The sequence below is a fragment of the Neoarthrinium moseri genome, assembly GCF_022829205.1.
Source record: "Neoarthrinium moseri strain CBS 164.80 chromosome Unknown scaffold2_Wmoseri_CBS_16480, whole genome shotgun sequence".
Taxonomy (NCBI): Eukaryota; Fungi; Ascomycota; class Sordariomycetes; order Amphisphaeriales; family Apiosporaceae; genus Neoarthrinium; species Neoarthrinium moseri.
Window position 1 is genome coordinate 1,801,684 of NW_026055116.1, and position 17,891 is coordinate 1,819,574.

Sequence of the window (17,891 nt, forward strand, 5' to 3'; positions counted from 1 at the left end):
CGGTCGCGTGGGTTCCTTTTCCTTCCAAGACGGCAAACGACGATCTAAATCATACCATGCGGTAAAGCACGCGTGTGATTGGTGGTGTGCCAAAGCCGTTGCAACTCCTTTTAGTCTTGTGAACTCAACGTGCTCAGGAGACGCGATCTCTTTGGCTGGCTTGTGTGGGGATTGGTCTGCAACTATGCAGTAGGCCTCACGAGCCGCAGAGAGCGTACTGGTGAAGGTGGAAGCAGCCTCGAAACAGCGATGGCCACTAAGTTAAGTATTGCAAGTAATAACAGACGTTTAAATCTCTTGAAGACTAGGTCGCAAAATTGTATACGTTCTGGGATTTTAAGCCAGAGCAGGGAATCAATTGGTCGCGTAGCCCACGGGTTTCTTGGTTAGAGAAGCCTCGTAAAGGAAGGCAGGCTTTGTATGACCAAGAATAGGGTAAATTGGTGGATCAGCTGCAGAATCATGAAATTTGAAGGGGAGCTCGAAGGGGAAAACGCAGCATGAGAGATGGCTCTCGGAATTAGAAAGTACTTAAGCAACGTCACCGGCACAGCCTGCTAAAGCTGACTGACTCCTTGGTCAATCGAGGGATGTCGTCGCTGTGCCGCGCAAGTACCTAGACGAGATTGTTACTTAAATTAAATATGGCCCTCAACGGGCCGAAGGATTGAGCCGCAGGGGATTGTCGTGAAGGGAAGGGTTACGTTACAAGCCTGCAGAGTCCGTCCTCATGACAGAGGGAAATAAGTGAGTGCCGTACTCCTGCGAGTGAGTTCCGGTGCTTTCAAGTGTAACAAGAGTTGAAAGATACTTTCAGCGCAGATGAATCTCACTGTTGTTTCGTGAGATATCACAATGACTGATCGTCCTCGCACAACCGCCTCGAATAATGCACGACTGTCTCCTTGCGCGCTAAGAATCCGGATCCGGATGACGCGATGTGAGATATTCCTTCTGGATATCTGTCTGCCAAGTTCAACTGGCTGCCCGATTATACGGCAGCCATTTACCAATGAACTTGCAATTATCGGTGCAGGCCGTCGCGTCACTCCACAAGACAAGACAAAGTGAACCACTGGCTTATACTAGCGGCAAGCTGTCAAGCGCGACAGTCCAGCTTGGCGGTTTAAGCTTATTCCACCTAGGGCAAGTACCTAGGTACCTAAGCACCTACCTAGGTAGGGAGTGGCAAGCCTCCCTCCAGCCACCGGCCCACACAGCAAGCAAGCCACCACCACACCCAGAAGTTTTCTCAGACCGCTCTCGAGCGGTGAATTCAACACCTCGAATTTGGTCGGCAGAATTTTCTCGTCCAGATCTCACGAGTTCGCCCATCCCACCCCGCGCGCGCGACAGCCAATCCGCCAGAATGGGACGCCGCCCGAATTCCACCATTGCGGCCTACTTCGAGCGCGGGCCCAAGCTGAAGGACAACAGCAATCGCTACCCTCATCGCTGCAAGGCATGTGGCGAGGATTTCCCCAAGGGCCGCATCGACTCCCTCACCAACCATCTAACAAAAAAATGCCCCGCCATCTCCGAGGCCGAGAGGGTCAACGCCTGCCTGTCCCTCGCGGGCATGGGCAGTCCAGCCCGCCGCGCCCATCATGCCAGTGCCGCCGCCGCCCATAGCGCCGACATGAGCGCCTCGGGCGTCTTGCCCACCTCCAGCAGTGCCGACAGTGCGCTGTCGCAGACCAACTGGACCGCCCTCGAGACCCTGGCCGAGGTCTCGCGACAGATCGACCTCAGCGAGAAGCACGACGATCACATTCCCAGCCCTCACAATGCGCCGCACGATGTGACACAGGCCCCCTTCGGGCACACACTCTCGGCCCTCGCCTCGAACCTCTTCGAGCCCCACGAGCAGTTCACTCTCGACAACCCGCCCATGAGCTACGACAACCGGCCCCAGCACGAGCTGTCGGAAGACTTGCACCAGAATCCCGATCCTCGCTATGAGATGTCAACCGAAGACAAGCTGCGGAGCTTGCTCGCCTCCGCCGATGACCACCCCATGGAAACCAACCTGTCCATGGCCGCCGCTGCGACAGCCCGTCTGAATCCATCCTTGATGGACCCCCAGCTCCACCTCCTCCACCAAGAGATCGAGAATCACCAGCCGAGCGAAGCTCACACGCCTGCAGAGGTTGACGCCAGCGCCATGAATGGTCCGGACACAGAAATGGGCGCGGCCCTACAAGCTGATCCTACCAGCGACACGGAACCCGCTGTTACTGACGCGGAAATGGGCAGCAATCTCTCCTTCGCACCCATTGTCTCCACCGGCGTCGATGCTGGCGCGAACGTGTCTTTTGCCCCGATCATGTCTACAGGCGAAGATGTAAACTCCGTGGAGGCGACCGCTCCCAACAACGATCTGATGATGGATTTCCGACATGATCAACGGCCGTCAACGCCAAACACCGGCGTGTCATCCGCCGCTCATGACTCCATGGCAGCCTGGGGAGAAATGACGTACATCTCAGAGAATCTGCAGCCACCTGCGACTGTCAGTGACCAAAGCCAACAGCTAGCCTACACCCTCAACAAGGGTGGGTTCAGGATGGACACCTTGAGCCCCAACGGCACCCGCCAACGGCCCACTCGGGCGCGTTTCGATCCAACCCGCAGGAAAGAAGTCCAAGAGGTCCGCCGCATCGGTGCTTGCATCAGATGCCGTATCTTGCGCAAGGTCTGTTCCAAGGGAACGCCGTGCGAGACCTGCCGAAAGGTCCTATCCCCGCGGCTTTGGCACACGGGATGCATTCGCACAAGATTGGCCGAACAAATTGAGCTCTACTCGGCTGGAGTCCAGATCGTCGTTGCGCAGAAACGCGTTAATAGGATCAAGATGGATTTCAAGCTGTCTAACACAGGTGCGACGATTGTCGCCTCCCACTTTCATGAAACGGGCCATCAGATTACCCTCCAGGTCCTCCAAGGCCTGCCCACAGAAACAGAGAATCCTGAGGCCAATGCAAACCCGTCGCCCGGTGCGACAATCATGATAGACAATGACAACGAGGATGTCCCCGCTCAGGTAGAGACGTACATGCGCCGGATGCTTCCCGAGTTCATCAACCGTGAAACATCCTCTCACGTTCGTGTCACACTGGAATGTGCCCAAAAGGTCGCGCACGACACAAATGATGAGCTACTACGTCGCTCTCTTGAGCTTTGGGGCCTCACAGAGATCATGGACCGTGAGCGCCAGTGGTCTTTTGTCGAGAAGACAGGCGATGGGGAATACCCGGAGGTCTGGCTTAAGGACCAGGTCTCTAACGGCAATCATGAGAATGAGACTTTCACCACGTTCTGCACTCAACTCACTGCCGCCGCCGAACGGAAGGCAGCGCTTATCAGCAAAAGTCTTCTGAACGGCATTCAGCGCAACTTACAGGACGCCAAGATCAAGCTTGGATTCCCCATGTTCCTCACCTGCATGATATTCCTCAACTGCGTGGAAAAGATGACCTGGTCTTTCAAAGCCTGGGAGGGAGAGGCTTTACGGCTTTCCTGGCCGCTGGAGAAGCAGCCAGCTGACTACTACAACCAGGGCTACCCGCTCTGCGACCTCTTGAAGATGCTTCTCAACATTCGGCATATCCTCCCAAAGGTCCAATTCGCCGATGGCGACCAGCCCATCCAGGCAGACGATGACGATGAGACAATCAAAAAGTATTACGACGATTTGAACGTAACACGTGAGTGCTTCTTCTTGAAAGCGGCTGGCCTTAATACTGACGATTATCTAGCCAACTTCTTGCGCAGTCGTGAAGAACAATTCTCCTTCGATCAGTCAGACTCGCGGTCACTGGAGTTCCTCTTCTGCTCAGCACTCCTCCAGTCCTAGCGTGACAGCGGGATCAATACGAGTCGAGGTTCTACCACAACAATTGGCATTGACGACGTTACGCACCATGGGCAGTTCCAAACAACAATGAGGATGCAGCCTGTGCCTTCATTAAGCCAACCGGGTCCTTCAGACAACCCCGTGGTTTCCCCAGTCAATACTGCGCTGAATGAATTTTTCTCGGCAAGTCAGCCAGGAGGCAATCATCCGAAGAGCACTCTAGAAAACTTCGACTGCCCAATGAACATAGAGGATGTCGACTGGGATGACGTTTTTCGACAGCTGGGCATTCCAATACGCGGGGACCAGCCACCACCGGAGCCCACGATATCGGCATACCCAGAGCCGCCCGTGACGGCAGACTATTTTGACGCTACATATCCAGCGTGCAACACGCACGCTATATTTCAGGCGGCGGTACTTGCAACAGAAATGTGCGAGTAAAGAAAAATATAGATCACAGGGAAAGGGAGTAGGTTATAGACGGATCCGGGGCGAACAACAGCTTCCCCTACAAAAAAGCAATGATTTTTCCCTTGCACAACGGAAGACGGAGGGTACGGAAGGCAAGGATTTTTTTTACTCCTAGGTAGATACCCTTGTGATCTAGGAGCGGCGTTTTGAGGCGTTACAGGACGCGTTTGCTATAAGCGGTCATGTATGGACCTGCGAAGGCTCCAACTGCAGAATGCTCACGGCACGTGTATGAAATAGACTTTGTGCATTTCTACGACTCTGCATCCCTGCGTTCTCCGTGACTCCTGCTGCTTGCTGTCTTATGATTTCCGATGTAGTGTAAAAGTTACCACAGAAACGTCTCGTCTTCGTGGACGTCTTTTTCTCTATCGTAAAGCCCGTAATACGTGGATATCCATCTCCCCTCTGGAATCTCTTCCCATATGCCCCAGAGTTGCAAAGTGCCAGTCCTGATAGGTCTACCAGCGATGCATGACCTCCACCCAATCGGCTGTGTCGCCCGTCTGGCGATCATCCACCCCCTTGCGGGGCCTGCCTTCCTCGTCTTCGTGTTCCTCGTCACAGAGCTCCCTCAGTTCCCCCATGATTGTGCACGTCCGCACGTCGCCCCTCCACCAGCCTCGCTTTTTCTTCTTCTGCTTCACAGCAGCATTACCAGCAGCGGGCGGTGGAGGAGCTGCCGGGGGCGCCCTCTCTCGGCGGCCGGTCCTGTCGTCGTGGCTGTTGATGCGGACCAGCCAGCCCATGTGCCGCCTCGTCGCGACCTCCTGCGACGATGCGCGATCGGGGGATCGCCGCGCTGCGAGACCGCGCCTCTAGCCCGTCTGCGTGCGCTCCAGCTGGCCCGGCAGCCCGCCGCCGCCGAGGCTGCTCTGCTGGCGGCGCGGCTTCTTGAAGCAGGCGAACTCGTTGCGGCTGAGCTCGCGCAGCTTCTTGAGCACGTCGCGCATGCCCGGCAACTCGGCCTGCAGGCGGTGGCGCGTAGCGTCATCAGTGCGAGAGTCGAGCATGGTGTAGATCTCGCTCTGGGTGGTGCCGGCGCGCTCGGTCGTGTACTGCGACAGGGTCTGGGCGACGAACTCGACGTCGAGCGTGGCCTGCATCAGGGCTGCGATGTCGTAGCGGGGCCGCTGCTTGTAGGCCTCGAGCAGCTCGCGCGACGTCGCCTCCAGGAGGAAGGACAAGACCTGGGTGGTCAAGGTCGGGGCCGTGGTGCTCACTTGAGTATGGACCAATACAAGCGAGAGCAATGCTTCATAGACGTATGGCTTGACTTCGCTGGGTTTGGCCGACGTGCCCCAGGTCGGGTCAGCGAGTCCCGCGCGTATGATGCGTCGGAGTTCCTGAACCGAAGGACGTGTATATGTTTGGAACAGCCGCGCGTCAATCTGAGATAAAGTCTCGCGGATAGTCTTGGACTCATCGGTGAGCTTCACCGAGAAGGCGTTCTCGAACTGTGAGTTCAAATTCGGGACGACCTGGTTGCGCAAGGCGGCCAGGTTGCTAAGCGTTAAGAGCATCCGGACGTTCTGAGCGACAATGATGAGACACGGTTCTCTAGATGGAATAGAAGTAAAAGCATCACTTACCCGGTCACCAGGGTCGATAGTTTTGACCTCAACATTATATGAAGCTCGGTTATCTCCCCCTTCTTGAGTTGGCAGATCCAGCTCGGGCGTCCATTCATCTTCAGTCTTCTTCACAGAACGCTCCGCATTTTCGACCATACCACTCAGTGCCTTATACAGAGTCGTAACGTACTGACTGCGTACCATTTGCAGAAGTTTCGTTGGCGGAGGTTGTACAATGTCGCCGGCACCCGGCTTCGCCATGGCTTCTGAGATGTACAGAATCTTCTGCATGCCAGTCAGAAGAGCGCCTTCAAACGCGGCAAACGTTGCCGGCATCCGTGTGACATCTCCTAGGTCCCTCGACCTGTGCCAATCCTCGACGTATTTGATGTTTTCGGCATCTTTGTTCCACGCCCCGCATATAGCGTTGACACACCTCTCCCGCGCTGCAGCAACCAGCGTCTTCAATAGCTCTAGCTGTCTCCCGTCACCTTGCCTGATGGGGTCGGCACTCGCCATCTCGGCAGCACCCGCACCTACCAGCGCGAGCATCTTGGACAGGTAGTGCACACCACTGATGGAATTGGAGTTCGGGGGCCAAAAAGCAAACTTTTCATACGTTTCGCCGCGCTTAGGTGAGGGGGGTGGGAGATTGTTTGCGTCAAAATTGAAGCGGGGATCTCTCAGGGCGGTAGGCGTCAAGGATGCCGACATTGGTGTGCCGGGTGAAGGTGGCAAGGGCGAGAAGAGTAGGGAGATGTCTTCAGGGGGAGGCCCTGCGAAGAACTCCAGTACATGCTGTCGGATCATGTCGACAAGCTCAACGATGCCCTTTTGTAGATCCACGGCACCCTGTTGGGATAGCCGATGATGCTCGCGAGATTCGGCATTATAACCCATGGGTAGGGTCTTCTGCGTCGTGCCATCAACGAAGCCTTGTACAGTCTGCCAAAACTCAACAACCTCTCCAAGTACACCTTGGTTAGAGAGCAGAACGGTCAAGAAGGCCAACATCTTTTCCCAAAGCTCTGTAACGTCTGCGGAATCGATGCCAGATGGTTTGCTCCCTACAGCTTGACGCCCAAGCATGCGCAGATGCGATGATAAGGCTTGCGGCGGCGGCTTCTCCTCATTGGCCAACCGCCTCCTGAGAACCTCGATCTCTACTTTGGCACGATCCGCCGTGGATGAGATCTTCCCCTTGAGATAATCATACCGACTAAGCAGCCACACCCAGATGGGGTTGTCTTCGACGCCTAACTCGAACAAGAGGCCAATGAGCTCCATATGCTGATCCTGGGGACGGCCCGCAACATTTTCCATCTTGGAGACGTTGTGAGACGAAATCAGCTTCTTCCATATGTCACGCTTGAAGCCTTGGATCTGGTCATCGACGTCGTGCCACATCCTCGCGGCCAGCAGAATCTGATAAGTCTGGCTCTCGCTGGGTGTCGTGGAGCCTAGGTCTTGCACCAGCTTGCGGGCTTCGTCAGCAAACTTGCGCGCCCGCGAGAATTCCTCCACCAAGTTTTCGTAGTCCTTCCGTTTTATGCTATCGGCGATGTTTGTGCTGGCCTCAATGTAGTCTTTGTATCGGTCCAACGAGGTCTGAACAGTCCTGAGGTTCTCCTCCTTCTCCCTGCCACCGAGCGCCGGCCCCCACACGTCCTCTGCCTTTGCAGAAACGTCAAGAAGCGGCGTCTTGACGCCCTGCACGCCGTAATCGCTCTCCTTGACCAGTGCGTTCTTCTTGCGGGCATCTACGCCCGGGGAGAGCGGGGAGACCATTGGGTTGGTGCCCAGCGCTGCGCCGCCGCTGCTGTTTCTGAAGCTGCTTCGGCTGGCATGCCTCGAATGCGCCCGTGCCCGCGAGGGCGACGGAGGCGGCTCAACACCCCTGTACTTCATTTCTTTGTAAACATTGTCGATGGTAGCCTTTGCACGGACGAAGCGCTCGAAGTTGGATTCGACCAAGACCTTCAGGGAGGCCGACTTCTGGTCGATGGACTGAGACAGATTATCGAGCCCAGCCTCGAGGGCACGGGTGTCGTCGAGAGCGTGGAGTTGCGACAGGAACAGCGAAGGGGAGAAGGTGGTGGACGAGAGCAGGAACTTTGTGCGCAAGCGAGTGTCGTCCTTGATTGGCACGCCAAACTGGATCAAGGATCTCACGACACTATCGTTGCCGCCCAAGGGGTCGGGCTCGTCGCGGTTGAGGAGGCTGCTCACGCCGGCAGCGGACTTCTCGGAGCCAGCGATGACGCTGGACCTGTTGCTGACGGCGCGCTCGAGGGCCTGGTACCTGGACTTTCTGCGCTGGAGCTTCTGCTTCCTCTCCTCCTCCTCGTTGTCGGAGACATCGCTGTTGTCCTTGTCGGCGGGCCACTCGGTGGGCAGGTCGGTGGAGAGCCCGTAGAACTCGAGGACGTTGCGTTTGAAGTCGGTGGTAGCCATGTCTATCTGCTACGTGGTCGGACGGGGGCGCGGGTTCGCAGCTTGATCATCTTGGGGCCGGCCCGGCAAGCCTCAATGGGGGTGTGGATGGCAAGGGGTGCCGCGCTGAGAAGGCGGCCTGTCCAGAGAGTGTGTGTGAGAGAGAGCGTGAGAGCGTGAGAGCTCCGGGCTGGCAGATGTGTGACGTTCCAAGAGGTACAGATGACCCCTGTCGACAGGAAGGAAATACACTGGGGGGGAGCTAGGTAGTTGGGGCTGTCGGGCAGGTCTCCAAGTCTCCGTATTGCGCTAAAGTGCGTTCCCGTTCAGTGCGCGGGCCCTTGGGCTCTGGGGGCGCCCGTGAGGCTCCGCCCCACTATCCAGACAGACAGCCCAGCCCTGGAGCCCTCTGCAGTGACCTGAGGTACCGCGTACCTGTAGGAGTCGACGTTGCTAGAATACGACTGTCCTCGGCCACCAGCGTGTCAACATCTGTGGTCAAGACGTTGCAGTCTAGGAATATGGTATAATTAATATATTAGTACATAAGATGGGTACTCACCGTGGCCCGTTGACGGTTCAGATTCACAGCATAGACACATTGACGATGGGTACCTGGTCCGTTGTGTCTTTGCTGGTTACAGGCCTCAACTTAGTGGGTATACCTATATCCATGGATCGATCCATTGGGCGTGTCCAGCTGGCGCAGGCTCTTCGGCTCGGAATAAGGATTCTTCGGAATAACGGCCAGCCCCGAGTGAAGAGAAGCCTGCCCCGGCCTCCCTTCCGAAAAAAGCCGCGCTCGCTATCAGGTTTGGCTTGTTGATAGGCCATGTGAAGACGAGCTGCTCCAGGTTACTTTCACGAGCTTTTTTTTTTTCTTTATCGCCGCGCACCCGTCCACCTCCCCCATAACGCCAGCACCTTCTCGCACCTACAGGAGCCTCACTTGAACCGCGCTGCTTCTGCTCATAATTTCACAATGCTGGCCATTCGAGCAGTCTCGGCCCCCGCGCGCCGGCAATGCGTCCGCGCTGCTCCTCGCGCCGCCTTCACTATCTCCCAGGCAAGTCGCCAACCACCACATGCGCCTCCTGGCTGCGCTGCACACAGCTAACCGCCCTCCAGAGATTCTACTCCCAGAGGGTCGCCAAGTTCAACGGTGTCAAAGACTCCAACGTATGTCCGTCCGCTCTCGCCTTCTGTCCCATCACGTCCACGCCCCCGCCATGAGCTCCCGCGAGACAAAAATCACTCAAGGTCCAATTGCCATGCACGCCCCCCGATAATAACCGCATCCGAGCAACGCACACGACCGCGAGCCGTTGCAATGACACAGGCTGATGTTTTGCGCAGGGAAACTACCCAGTGTCCATCATCGAGGGTGATGGTATCGGCCCGGAGATCTCACAATCCGTCAAGGATATCTTCGCAGCTGCCAAGGTTCGTCAATGGCCCCGTGTATGCTTGGCATATGCACATTCCCATGTCTTGCTGACACAACCCCCTCCAGGCACCTGTCACTTGGGAGCCCGTCGATGTCACCCCCGTCTTCAGAGACGGCAAGCAGACCATCCCCGAGGAGACCATTGAGAGCATTCAAAGAAACAAGGTCGCCCTGAAGGGTCCCCTTGCTGTAAGTCGTCCACTCTGAGCAAACAAGCAAGCAAGCAAGCAAGCAAGCAAGCAAGCGACACTTGCTCTGTTCGACTACCAAGAACCCTCTCGCTGACCCATTGATAAAAGACCCCCGTCGGTAAGGGACACGTCTCCCTCAACCTCACCCTGCGCCGCACTTTCAACCTCTTCGCCAACCTGCGACCCTGCCGGTCCATCGCCGGTTACAAGACCCCTTACGACGATGTCGACACCGTCCTGATCCGAGAGAACACCGAGGGTGAATACTCCGGCATCGAGCACGTCGTCGTCGACGGCGTTGTCCAGAGCATCAAGCTCATCACCCGGGAGGCCAGTGAGCGTGTCCTGCGATTCGCCTTCCAGCACGCCCAGGAGATTGGCCGCAACACGGTCCGTGTTGTGCACAAGGCCACCATCATGAAGATGTCCGACGGTCTCTTCCTCAAGGTCGCCCAGGATGTCGCCAAGGACTTCCCCGGCATCACGTTCGAGTCGGAGCTGCTCGACAACACCTGCTTGAAGATGGTCACCGACCCCCTCCCCTACAACGACAAGGTCCTGGTCATGCCCAACCTGTACGGAGACATTCTGTCCGACATGTGCGCCGGTCTGATCGGTGGTCTGGGCCTGACCCCCTCTGGCAACATCGGTGACGAGTGCTCCATCTTCGAGGCTGTCCACGGTTCCGCTCCCGATATCGCTGGCCAGGGCAAGGCCAACCCCACCGCTCTTCTGCTCAGCTCCCTGATGATGTTGAGACACATGGAGTTGACCCAATATGCCGACAGAATCGAGAAGGCTACTTTTGATACCCTGGCCGAAGGAAAGGCCCTCACTGGAGACCTGGGCGGCAAGGCCAGCACCAGCGACTACGCCAACGCTATTATTTCCAAGTTGTAGATACCTTGATGTTTCACTATAATGCATTCCTCTAGAAGGACAGGTAGTTACGGTGTAGACTGTACAACAAATGAGATGACTTTGCATGATTCAACAGTTGCGCCCCCCACTCAAGTGCAAAGGACCAGCGAAAGCGGGAATGCTGCTTCGTGTTTGATGTCCATTGCTCAATGTGACACGCCGGCAGGGGTCGGCGAAATACTAAACCCCCGGGTCATCTGTGCAAGTGGAAGAGTTTTTCAACCTGCAGCGAGTTGGTATTGACTCATTGGTGCTTGGTAGGAAGGAAGGAAGGCGGCACGTCTCTAGGTGGTGAAAGATGCATGGTGCATTGGCTCGGTCGAGTATCCGTGCTAGCTTCTATTTCGTCTACGCCCCAGTGCAGCCGGTCGGCGTCCAAGAAAATGTCGTGAGTAAAGCATATCACCGAGTGACGACGGCCCAGACTTGCCCAGCCGCGCTGACCACCGCAAGAATGCCCTCTGTCTCAAGGGAAATTGATACTGTTTGACACTTGCTCTTGCCAAGGGACTATAATCATGTTATACAGTTGCCAAGGTGTGTAGATCTTGTAGATCTCTGGGCCTTCCAGCAATTATACTCTACACCGGGAAAAGTAATTTGAAACCGTAGCACCAAATAAAAAGAAAACACGTACTCCGTACATAGGGCTGTCTTATGCAACAATTGCTTTTTCGTCCCCGTTGCCCTCGTGACCTATCCCTATGCATGGCCCGCCAAGGGGGGTCCTGCAGCCTGCATGCAACCCCAACTCCGACTATGCAGTGACAAACGCGCAGGACGCGTTACGTGGGGGTTGTTAGTTGCCGAATCGGCCCAAGGCATGCAATTTCGCGATTGGTCGGGCCCTTGGCTGACAACACTCCAAGACATGAGTTACACCACAACCTCGATGAACCAAGACAATAGTGAAGCCATGAAACAGAACCCAGCACGGCAGCTGCGTTTTCGGGATTTTTCGGTTATTGCCAATTTGTTAGTGCGCGTAAGTTTCAGACCCGCGTCTAGGCAATGCATAATCGGGACTGGGAGTTTCACTGAAGACATGCAACATTCATAAGAACATGAGAACGTGAAGCATCAAGGGTGTTGCATTTTTGTCAGCCAAGTGACAAGGTAGGTGGGTGCTTGCGTCACGGCAATGAAAGCCGAACGCGCTGGCTGAAATGGCTGAACTTGGTTCCCTTCATGTTGTGCAACCGTATTTACATTGCGTCTCGAGACTTTTTTTGCTTGAGATCTGCGTGGTCTTCGAGCCATCAGTCACCCCAACTTGCTGATCGATCTTGTCGACGACGTTGCCACGGTCCCCGCCCCAGCTTCGTGCACATCGTGCTTATATTGACGTGATGGTGGACCACGTTCAGCCTCGACCTTTCTCGGTGCAATTCGGTGTTACTGCCACCCGCCACCGCGGCCCTCCATTACATGCTTACCGCACCGCCGTGAAAGAAGAGTAAGCCGGCATCGGCTCCGAGAGAGCATGGGACACCCAGGCCTCGGGACGGCCCACCAAACCCACGATGCACGCCCACACCTGTCGTCATAGCGTCCTGGAGACCTGGTAGGATTCCCGAAAGGCAAAGAAGAGAAAACCCAAAAGTGGCGGCCGGGTTGGGGGTCTTGACTGTCAGCTTACTCCTGAAACATTTTAGCTGACGGAAGGTGGCTGCACAGGTCGGACTCGCTGTCGAGATGCATCCGATCGCGAACCCACGGAGCTACTGCTGCCAACCGGGGCCGGAAGTGCGGAATGTAACTCGTACTTTGTCGAAGCCATCTAGATACATGCAAGTTGAGAAGAGGCCAATACAACCAATCAGTAGTGGATCCCCCATATGTACGGCACCTAGGCAGGGAATCAAAGACTGGAAGCATCCTGGAAGCTCAAGAGACTACTCCCCAATCCCGGTACGTCGTTGCAATTTGGAAAACCAAGCAAAGGACAAGACAATTCCTACTGCACAGGCGAGTCCACAGGCGGAAAGGATGGTTGGCTTGGCAATTGCTTGATTGCGAAATTACCGAGATGGCTGCGTCCGCCGCCAGCGTGTTGACGGTCGGTCTGGAGAAAGGCCGCCATCCCGGCCTGCTTTCGACCGGCGCCCTTTTCTGCTCGCCCTGCACCGTGACAAAGGTGTCCTTCTACTCTTCTAGGGCAGAAACCAGCCAGTGGGAAACGGGTTCTGCCCACTCGGCCTGCATTATGCAAGCCGCAGTAGCCCACGCTAGTCGGGCCTGTTGGTATCGACTACTCATGTAGCTACCGTATTAGTTTTATCTCCGATCCTGGGTGGGATGAGCAGGCCTCGTCGGCGCCCTTTTTTTTTCTGGTCCCTACTCTGGTCGTTCACGAAGACGCGGGTTTGTAGCGAAACTCCACAGTACGTACCTTGCTGAGATGGCGAGACAACGTTTAAATCACGCACCCTACAGTACGCCTGTGATGAATACTGGGGATTAGGGGACCCTCAGCTTTGGGGCTCCGGACCCGTCGACCGGAATCCCAGAATTTCTATATATTCGTCTCTGGCCGGCTCCTCGAGCCCTTCTCTTGGCTCTTCAGTCTTTTCCCACGATACCACAGCCTGCCTACAGACCACTCTCCTCTCCTCACCTCTCTCTTCCCTTCCCAATAACACAGCCCTATATCCAAAAATGCCTTCCTCTGATATCAAGTCGGTGCTTGACACCAAGCCTGTCACCTTCACCCTCAAGACCGGCGGCGGCAAGTGGAAGTGCACTCTTCACGGTGACAGACACGCATAGTAAGTGCTCCAGAGCCAAGGATGCCTGTTTGGACACTTCGTCTAACAACTCGTAGTGAGAAGCACCGTGCCGCCACTCCTGGTATCAACCGCACCGACTCAGACATCTCCGTCGCCTCCAACTCGTCGACCTCCTCAGCTGCTTCCTCGACCTCTCACTAAGCCATGCCCAACAATGCACCACCGTTGCCGAGACACGGGTGACTACTGGTCTGTGGTCTCTCAAACCTCACCCCAAACGGGTAGGTAGACCCAGAGGCCAGTGTTGTGCCGATATCAGAGCCGGTGCGTAGTACTACGGTAGCTGCAGAGCGGAAAGCTTGTTCCCACGCAAAATCACGGGATGGTGTGCGTGTGCGTGCACAAGTGGAGGGATCCTCCCACGGGGATCGACCAATGGGCACCATCGAACCGACCGCCGGGTCGTCTGCATTGTTTTTAAGTGGAGTTGGAAATATCCCCGTTTTCGTTAATTGGTTTACACGAGCGGAAAGCTCGGGGCGTTCGTTATCTGTTCGGCGGAAATAACTGCGTTGGTGTTGGATCACTACTGGCGATCTAAAGAAGCCGCTAGCTTTTTGGCAGACGGTCGAGAATGACCGCAGAACCACTGTGAAGCATACTTGGAAAAGTAAACTCACAGTATATATTAGATGCATGAATGTCAAAGTCATTGCTTCTATACTCTAACTTCTTTTGATAACCGTCGAGCTTGTGTCAAAAATTCTTTTCTGTCTTGATTTTCGAGGTCCCTCGAACCAGGGCTGAGTGACTTGCAGAGTGCCACGAGTAATGCACATCGGGCACTTCCACCAGCAACGAATCGGTGCCAGCTTAGGGTATCCAGAGTTCCCCCCAGCCGCGATACTCCACAGCGGAGCCAACTGATTTGGGGCCCTCGGGGGTGCGTAATTCACATTACCAACCCACGCTCGAACTTCGGGAGTTCGCACTCCGAGTAGACTTACCGAGGCGCCCCCTTGAACGACTTGAGCAGCGGCGTACCAGGTCCTAGCCTGTTGGCAAGACAGCACCGGAGGCGTCGTATAGAGCTTCCAGAAGGCTTCCTTCGGCCCTTCTTCTGCACGCTTAAGGGGGTTCGAGATCCAGCCAGCGTCCAGCTGGGGCGCGACCGGATGCATTGCGTCCCATCCCAGGTTGCTCGAACCAAGGGCTGAAGGGCGGGCTGGCATCTACCTGAGCACGCAACGATTGTCACGAGATGTGGCATACGCAGCAGACGAGCAGGCAAAGTCTTCGGCGATGAATATCCGAGGGGGAACACTGATTTCCACTTGGAATTTCCGGTTGTCTCCTGTATTGATAACACTCAGCTGTTAGGATGTATCCGGGTAGAGCGAGCATATGACAGCCCCTTTCGCCGCTATACAGCTTTGTTTCCTACTCTGCTAAAGATGAGCATACTTTGACAGGCGTTATTGGACATCTCACAGGATATATTTGGCGAATTGCTTCGCTATAAGTTGAAACGTGTGACTTGCCAACCATGGGGCGGTCGAATTTGTCGTCAGGAGAGACCACGACTGGAGAATATGTTTCCTCCGGGAGCAAGAGCGCTTTGAGAACACAAAGGATTGGTGACCACCAAGTGGACCAGTAGGAACAGTAGAACAACTCTGAAACCTTGGGTGGAATATCGTCATCTCCCTGTTGACTCGTTTTTCGTCTTCGATCTAGGCAGACTTGGGCATTGAGGCTCTGGCGTGGAGGTTGAATCATGTCCGGCTGGAGAAATGGCGGGGCAGCGCCACAGGGCAGGCCTCAAGAAGCGATTCCACGGGCGGAACGAGGGGAAAGCAGCCACTTGAAGCGTGGAGTTCTCGTGACGCGAGCCCCTCATTGGCGTTATCGGTTATCGGCGACACAGGACCCTGCGTCTTTCCTGTGTAAGTAGTGTAGTTGGAGATTAGTAGTTTGCAGAGAAGTGAAGGCTTACACTCCACGCCCGAGTCGTGTTGTAACAGAGAGCTAGGCCAGCAATAACAAACATGTGTCTCAAGGTTCTCAGGCCGTCCGTGATGCGATGCTTAATTCAGGGCGAGGCTTCGAGGCTAAGCCCCAACCTTGATGAAAGCTATGGCGTAGGAATGAGCACCTTTGGAGTACGTCACGCGACGAGGCTTAATATGGATGAGATGCTGGTCCTTATCACCCCCAGGGCGGGATGGAGAGGGAGTTGGTGTACTCAGCCCTGACCGTCCCGCCGCAGCCATCCGTAGTCGTGCTCCATTCTATCCATCCATCCATCCATCCCTCCATTAATCCGTCCAGCCCAACATCCACCCTCTTCGTTTCTCTTGCGCGTTGTCTCTCGAGCAACGAGACGATTGAAGCCGGCGGAAAATGCCTGTGCCCGTGGCTCTCAAAGGTACGCTCCCCCATGCAGTTTCCGCCCTGTGCGCCCCCAATCCACCATCCTGTCACAAGTTTCGGGGGATCGGTACCCCGCCGCCACCCGCGGCGGGCCTTCGAACACAGCAGTGATTGTCCATTGTTGGCTGCCTGCTGTGGCGAAATCCAACTGCTTGCGTGGCTCGACCTCCCCTCGAGGCCCAGGACCTGTACGGCCTGGTTTTCGAGTGAATCCCATGTTGCAAGCTCTGGATCTACATCATATACATCCTCCCTTTCTATCTTTCATCTGCAGTGTTGAGGTTGTGCCTCACATCGTCCGCTTGCATACTTCCCACCCGGAAAGATGCCCCCCATTAACCATGCTTTGGCAGTGGGCGTCATCGCCGCCTCCGTCGTCGTCGCGGCTGGCATAGCCATCTACGAGTCGCCCGAGCTGCGACGCATGGCCGAGGACCTGCGGCGCCGCATCTCCATTGCGCTGTACTCGCTCGGCGACAGCATCAGCCCGCAGGAGCGCGAGAACCTGGTCAACCGGCCCGAGGATGCCGAAGGCTTCCTGCTGTCCCGGGGGATCGATGTCCGGGGCGAGCAGGGCGAGCCCGGCGTTGACGCAGACGAGGAGACCAAACGGCGGCAGCGCGAGGAGCTGCTGTACTGGAACGCCATTGCCGAATCGAAGAAGGAACAAGAACACAGGGATCCAGAGAAAGGCGCCGCTGCTTCAACGACACCGAAACGGCTTCATTCGAGGGGCTCGAGCTTCGATGATTTCCTGCAGCAAGACTCAAGCGGCGAGAAGGGCACCTTCGTATTCAACTCGGGGGCCGACGCCCATGGCGAAGACGCTGAAGGACTTCGACGGCGTGGCGACGGCGCCCGCGGTCTGAACTACTCGGTCTACACCAACCCGTTTGCCGATGAACATGGCATCGATGAGACCGTCGCCTTCGAAAACAGCCTGATGGACCCCGAGAAGGAAGAGCTGGAGGATATCTACAGCGTGTCTGAGCGTGGGCGGGAAGCTTTCGACCGGGAAACCACTGCCACTCTTTCGGCACCGCCCGAGCACATCCCCTCCCTGGTGGACGTGGACACTCCTGCCCAGGAGACAGGCCCCTCCACCACGTCGGACCGTGAGCTAGGCCAGGACGAGTACATGACTGCGGGCCAGGAGGACAGACACGAGGCCTACAGCTCCATCCAGGCATGGGCCCAGACGTCGAACCCCAGCTTCTACTCGCCACTTCCAGTCTCGCCGGCGGGGCCGCTTTCGGAGGCCGAGTTCATCAGCGAAGGGCAGCTCACCCCGACCGACTCCGCGTCGCTGGCGGGCTCGGGAGAGGACATCGCCGAGGAGGCACGCTCGACGGCCTCCGGGGAGCATGGACGGTACTACGACGTCATGAGCGACGATGAGGGCGTCATGACCCCCGCCAGTTGGACAGAGGTTGGCAGCGTGATCAGCGAAAGCGATGCTGGTGTTCAGCCTGCTCGTGCATCGTAAGAGGGCAGCGATTGTTTCTTCTCATCCGTTTTCTTCTGTTTCTTCCTCTTTTTTTCTCTACATTCGTATATTATACCACCTATAGGGACTCTCAAAGGCATGGCGTCGGAAGGGAAGGAAATCATTGGGCATCATCACTAGGCATCTCACACGACTGGGTACTGGAAATACTTGATTTTAAGACCAGGGTTGTTTCAGGGTCCAGGCTTGCGAATATTGACTATATAAATATATCATCCAACACAACGCCGTGTTGCTAAGATGAAAAGGGTGAAGGTCGTCTTGCCACAACACATGTTTTGTGGACGCTTGACAGGTCGTCATCCAGTCGATAGTGAAAGTAATTA

At 55.9% G+C, this 17,891-nt stretch overlaps 6 protein-coding genes across 6 annotated transcripts; 4 read left to right on the forward strand and 2 right to left on the reverse strand.

Annotated features, from left to right (window-relative positions):
* Positions 1-1,369: 1,369 nt before the first annotated feature.
* JN550_001308 (uncharacterized protein) lies at positions 1,370-3,856 on the forward strand (the record flags this gene model as incomplete). The annotated part of the gene is made up of 2 exons (XM_049311638.1): positions 1,370-3,707; positions 3,759-3,856. The coding sequence occupies 2 exons, from the start codon at positions 1,370-1,372 to the stop codon at positions 3,854-3,856; spliced, it is 2,436 nt and encodes an 811-aa protein (XP_049177214.1).
* A 935-nt stretch (positions 3,857-4,791) lies between these two features.
* On the reverse strand, positions 4,792-5,079 carry JN550_001309 (uncharacterized protein; the record flags this gene model as incomplete). Its single annotated transcript, XM_049311649.1, has 1 exon — positions 4,792-5,079. The coding sequence occupies one exon, from the start codon at positions 5,077-5,079 to the stop codon at positions 4,792-4,794; it is 288 nt and encodes a 95-aa protein (XP_049177215.1).
* A 69-nt stretch (positions 5,080-5,148) lies between these two features.
* Positions 5,149-8,358, reverse strand: JN550_001310 (uncharacterized protein; the record flags this gene model as incomplete). Its single annotated transcript, XM_049311660.1, has 1 exon — positions 5,149-8,358. One exon carries the CDS (start codon positions 8,356-8,358, stop codon positions 5,149-5,151), a length of 3,210 nt encoding a protein of 1,069 aa, XP_049177216.1.
* Positions 8,359-9,360: 1,002 nt separating this feature from the next.
* JN550_001311 (uncharacterized protein) lies at positions 9,361-10,875 on the forward strand (the record flags this gene model as incomplete). Its single annotated transcript, XM_049311670.1, has 4 exons — positions 9,361-9,516; positions 9,694-9,780; positions 9,851-9,973; positions 10,084-10,875. 4 exons carry the CDS (start codon positions 9,361-9,363, stop codon positions 10,873-10,875), a joined length of 1,158 nt encoding a protein of 385 aa, XP_049177217.1.
* Positions 10,876-13,554: 2,679 nt separating this feature from the next.
* JN550_001312 (uncharacterized protein) lies at positions 13,555-13,826 on the forward strand (the record flags this gene model as incomplete). The annotated part of the gene is made up of 2 exons (XM_049311682.1): positions 13,555-13,664; positions 13,721-13,826. 2 exons carry the CDS (start codon positions 13,555-13,557, stop codon positions 13,824-13,826), a joined length of 216 nt encoding a protein of 71 aa, XP_049177218.1.
* Positions 13,827-16,383: 2,557 nt separating this feature from the next.
* JN550_001313 (uncharacterized protein) lies at positions 16,384-17,544 on the forward strand (the record flags this gene model as incomplete). The annotated part of the gene is made up of 1 exon (XM_049311693.1): positions 16,384-17,544. One exon carries the CDS (start codon positions 16,384-16,386, stop codon positions 17,542-17,544), a length of 1,161 nt encoding a protein of 386 aa, XP_049177219.1.
* Between the last annotated feature and the right edge of the window lie 347 nt (positions 17,545-17,891).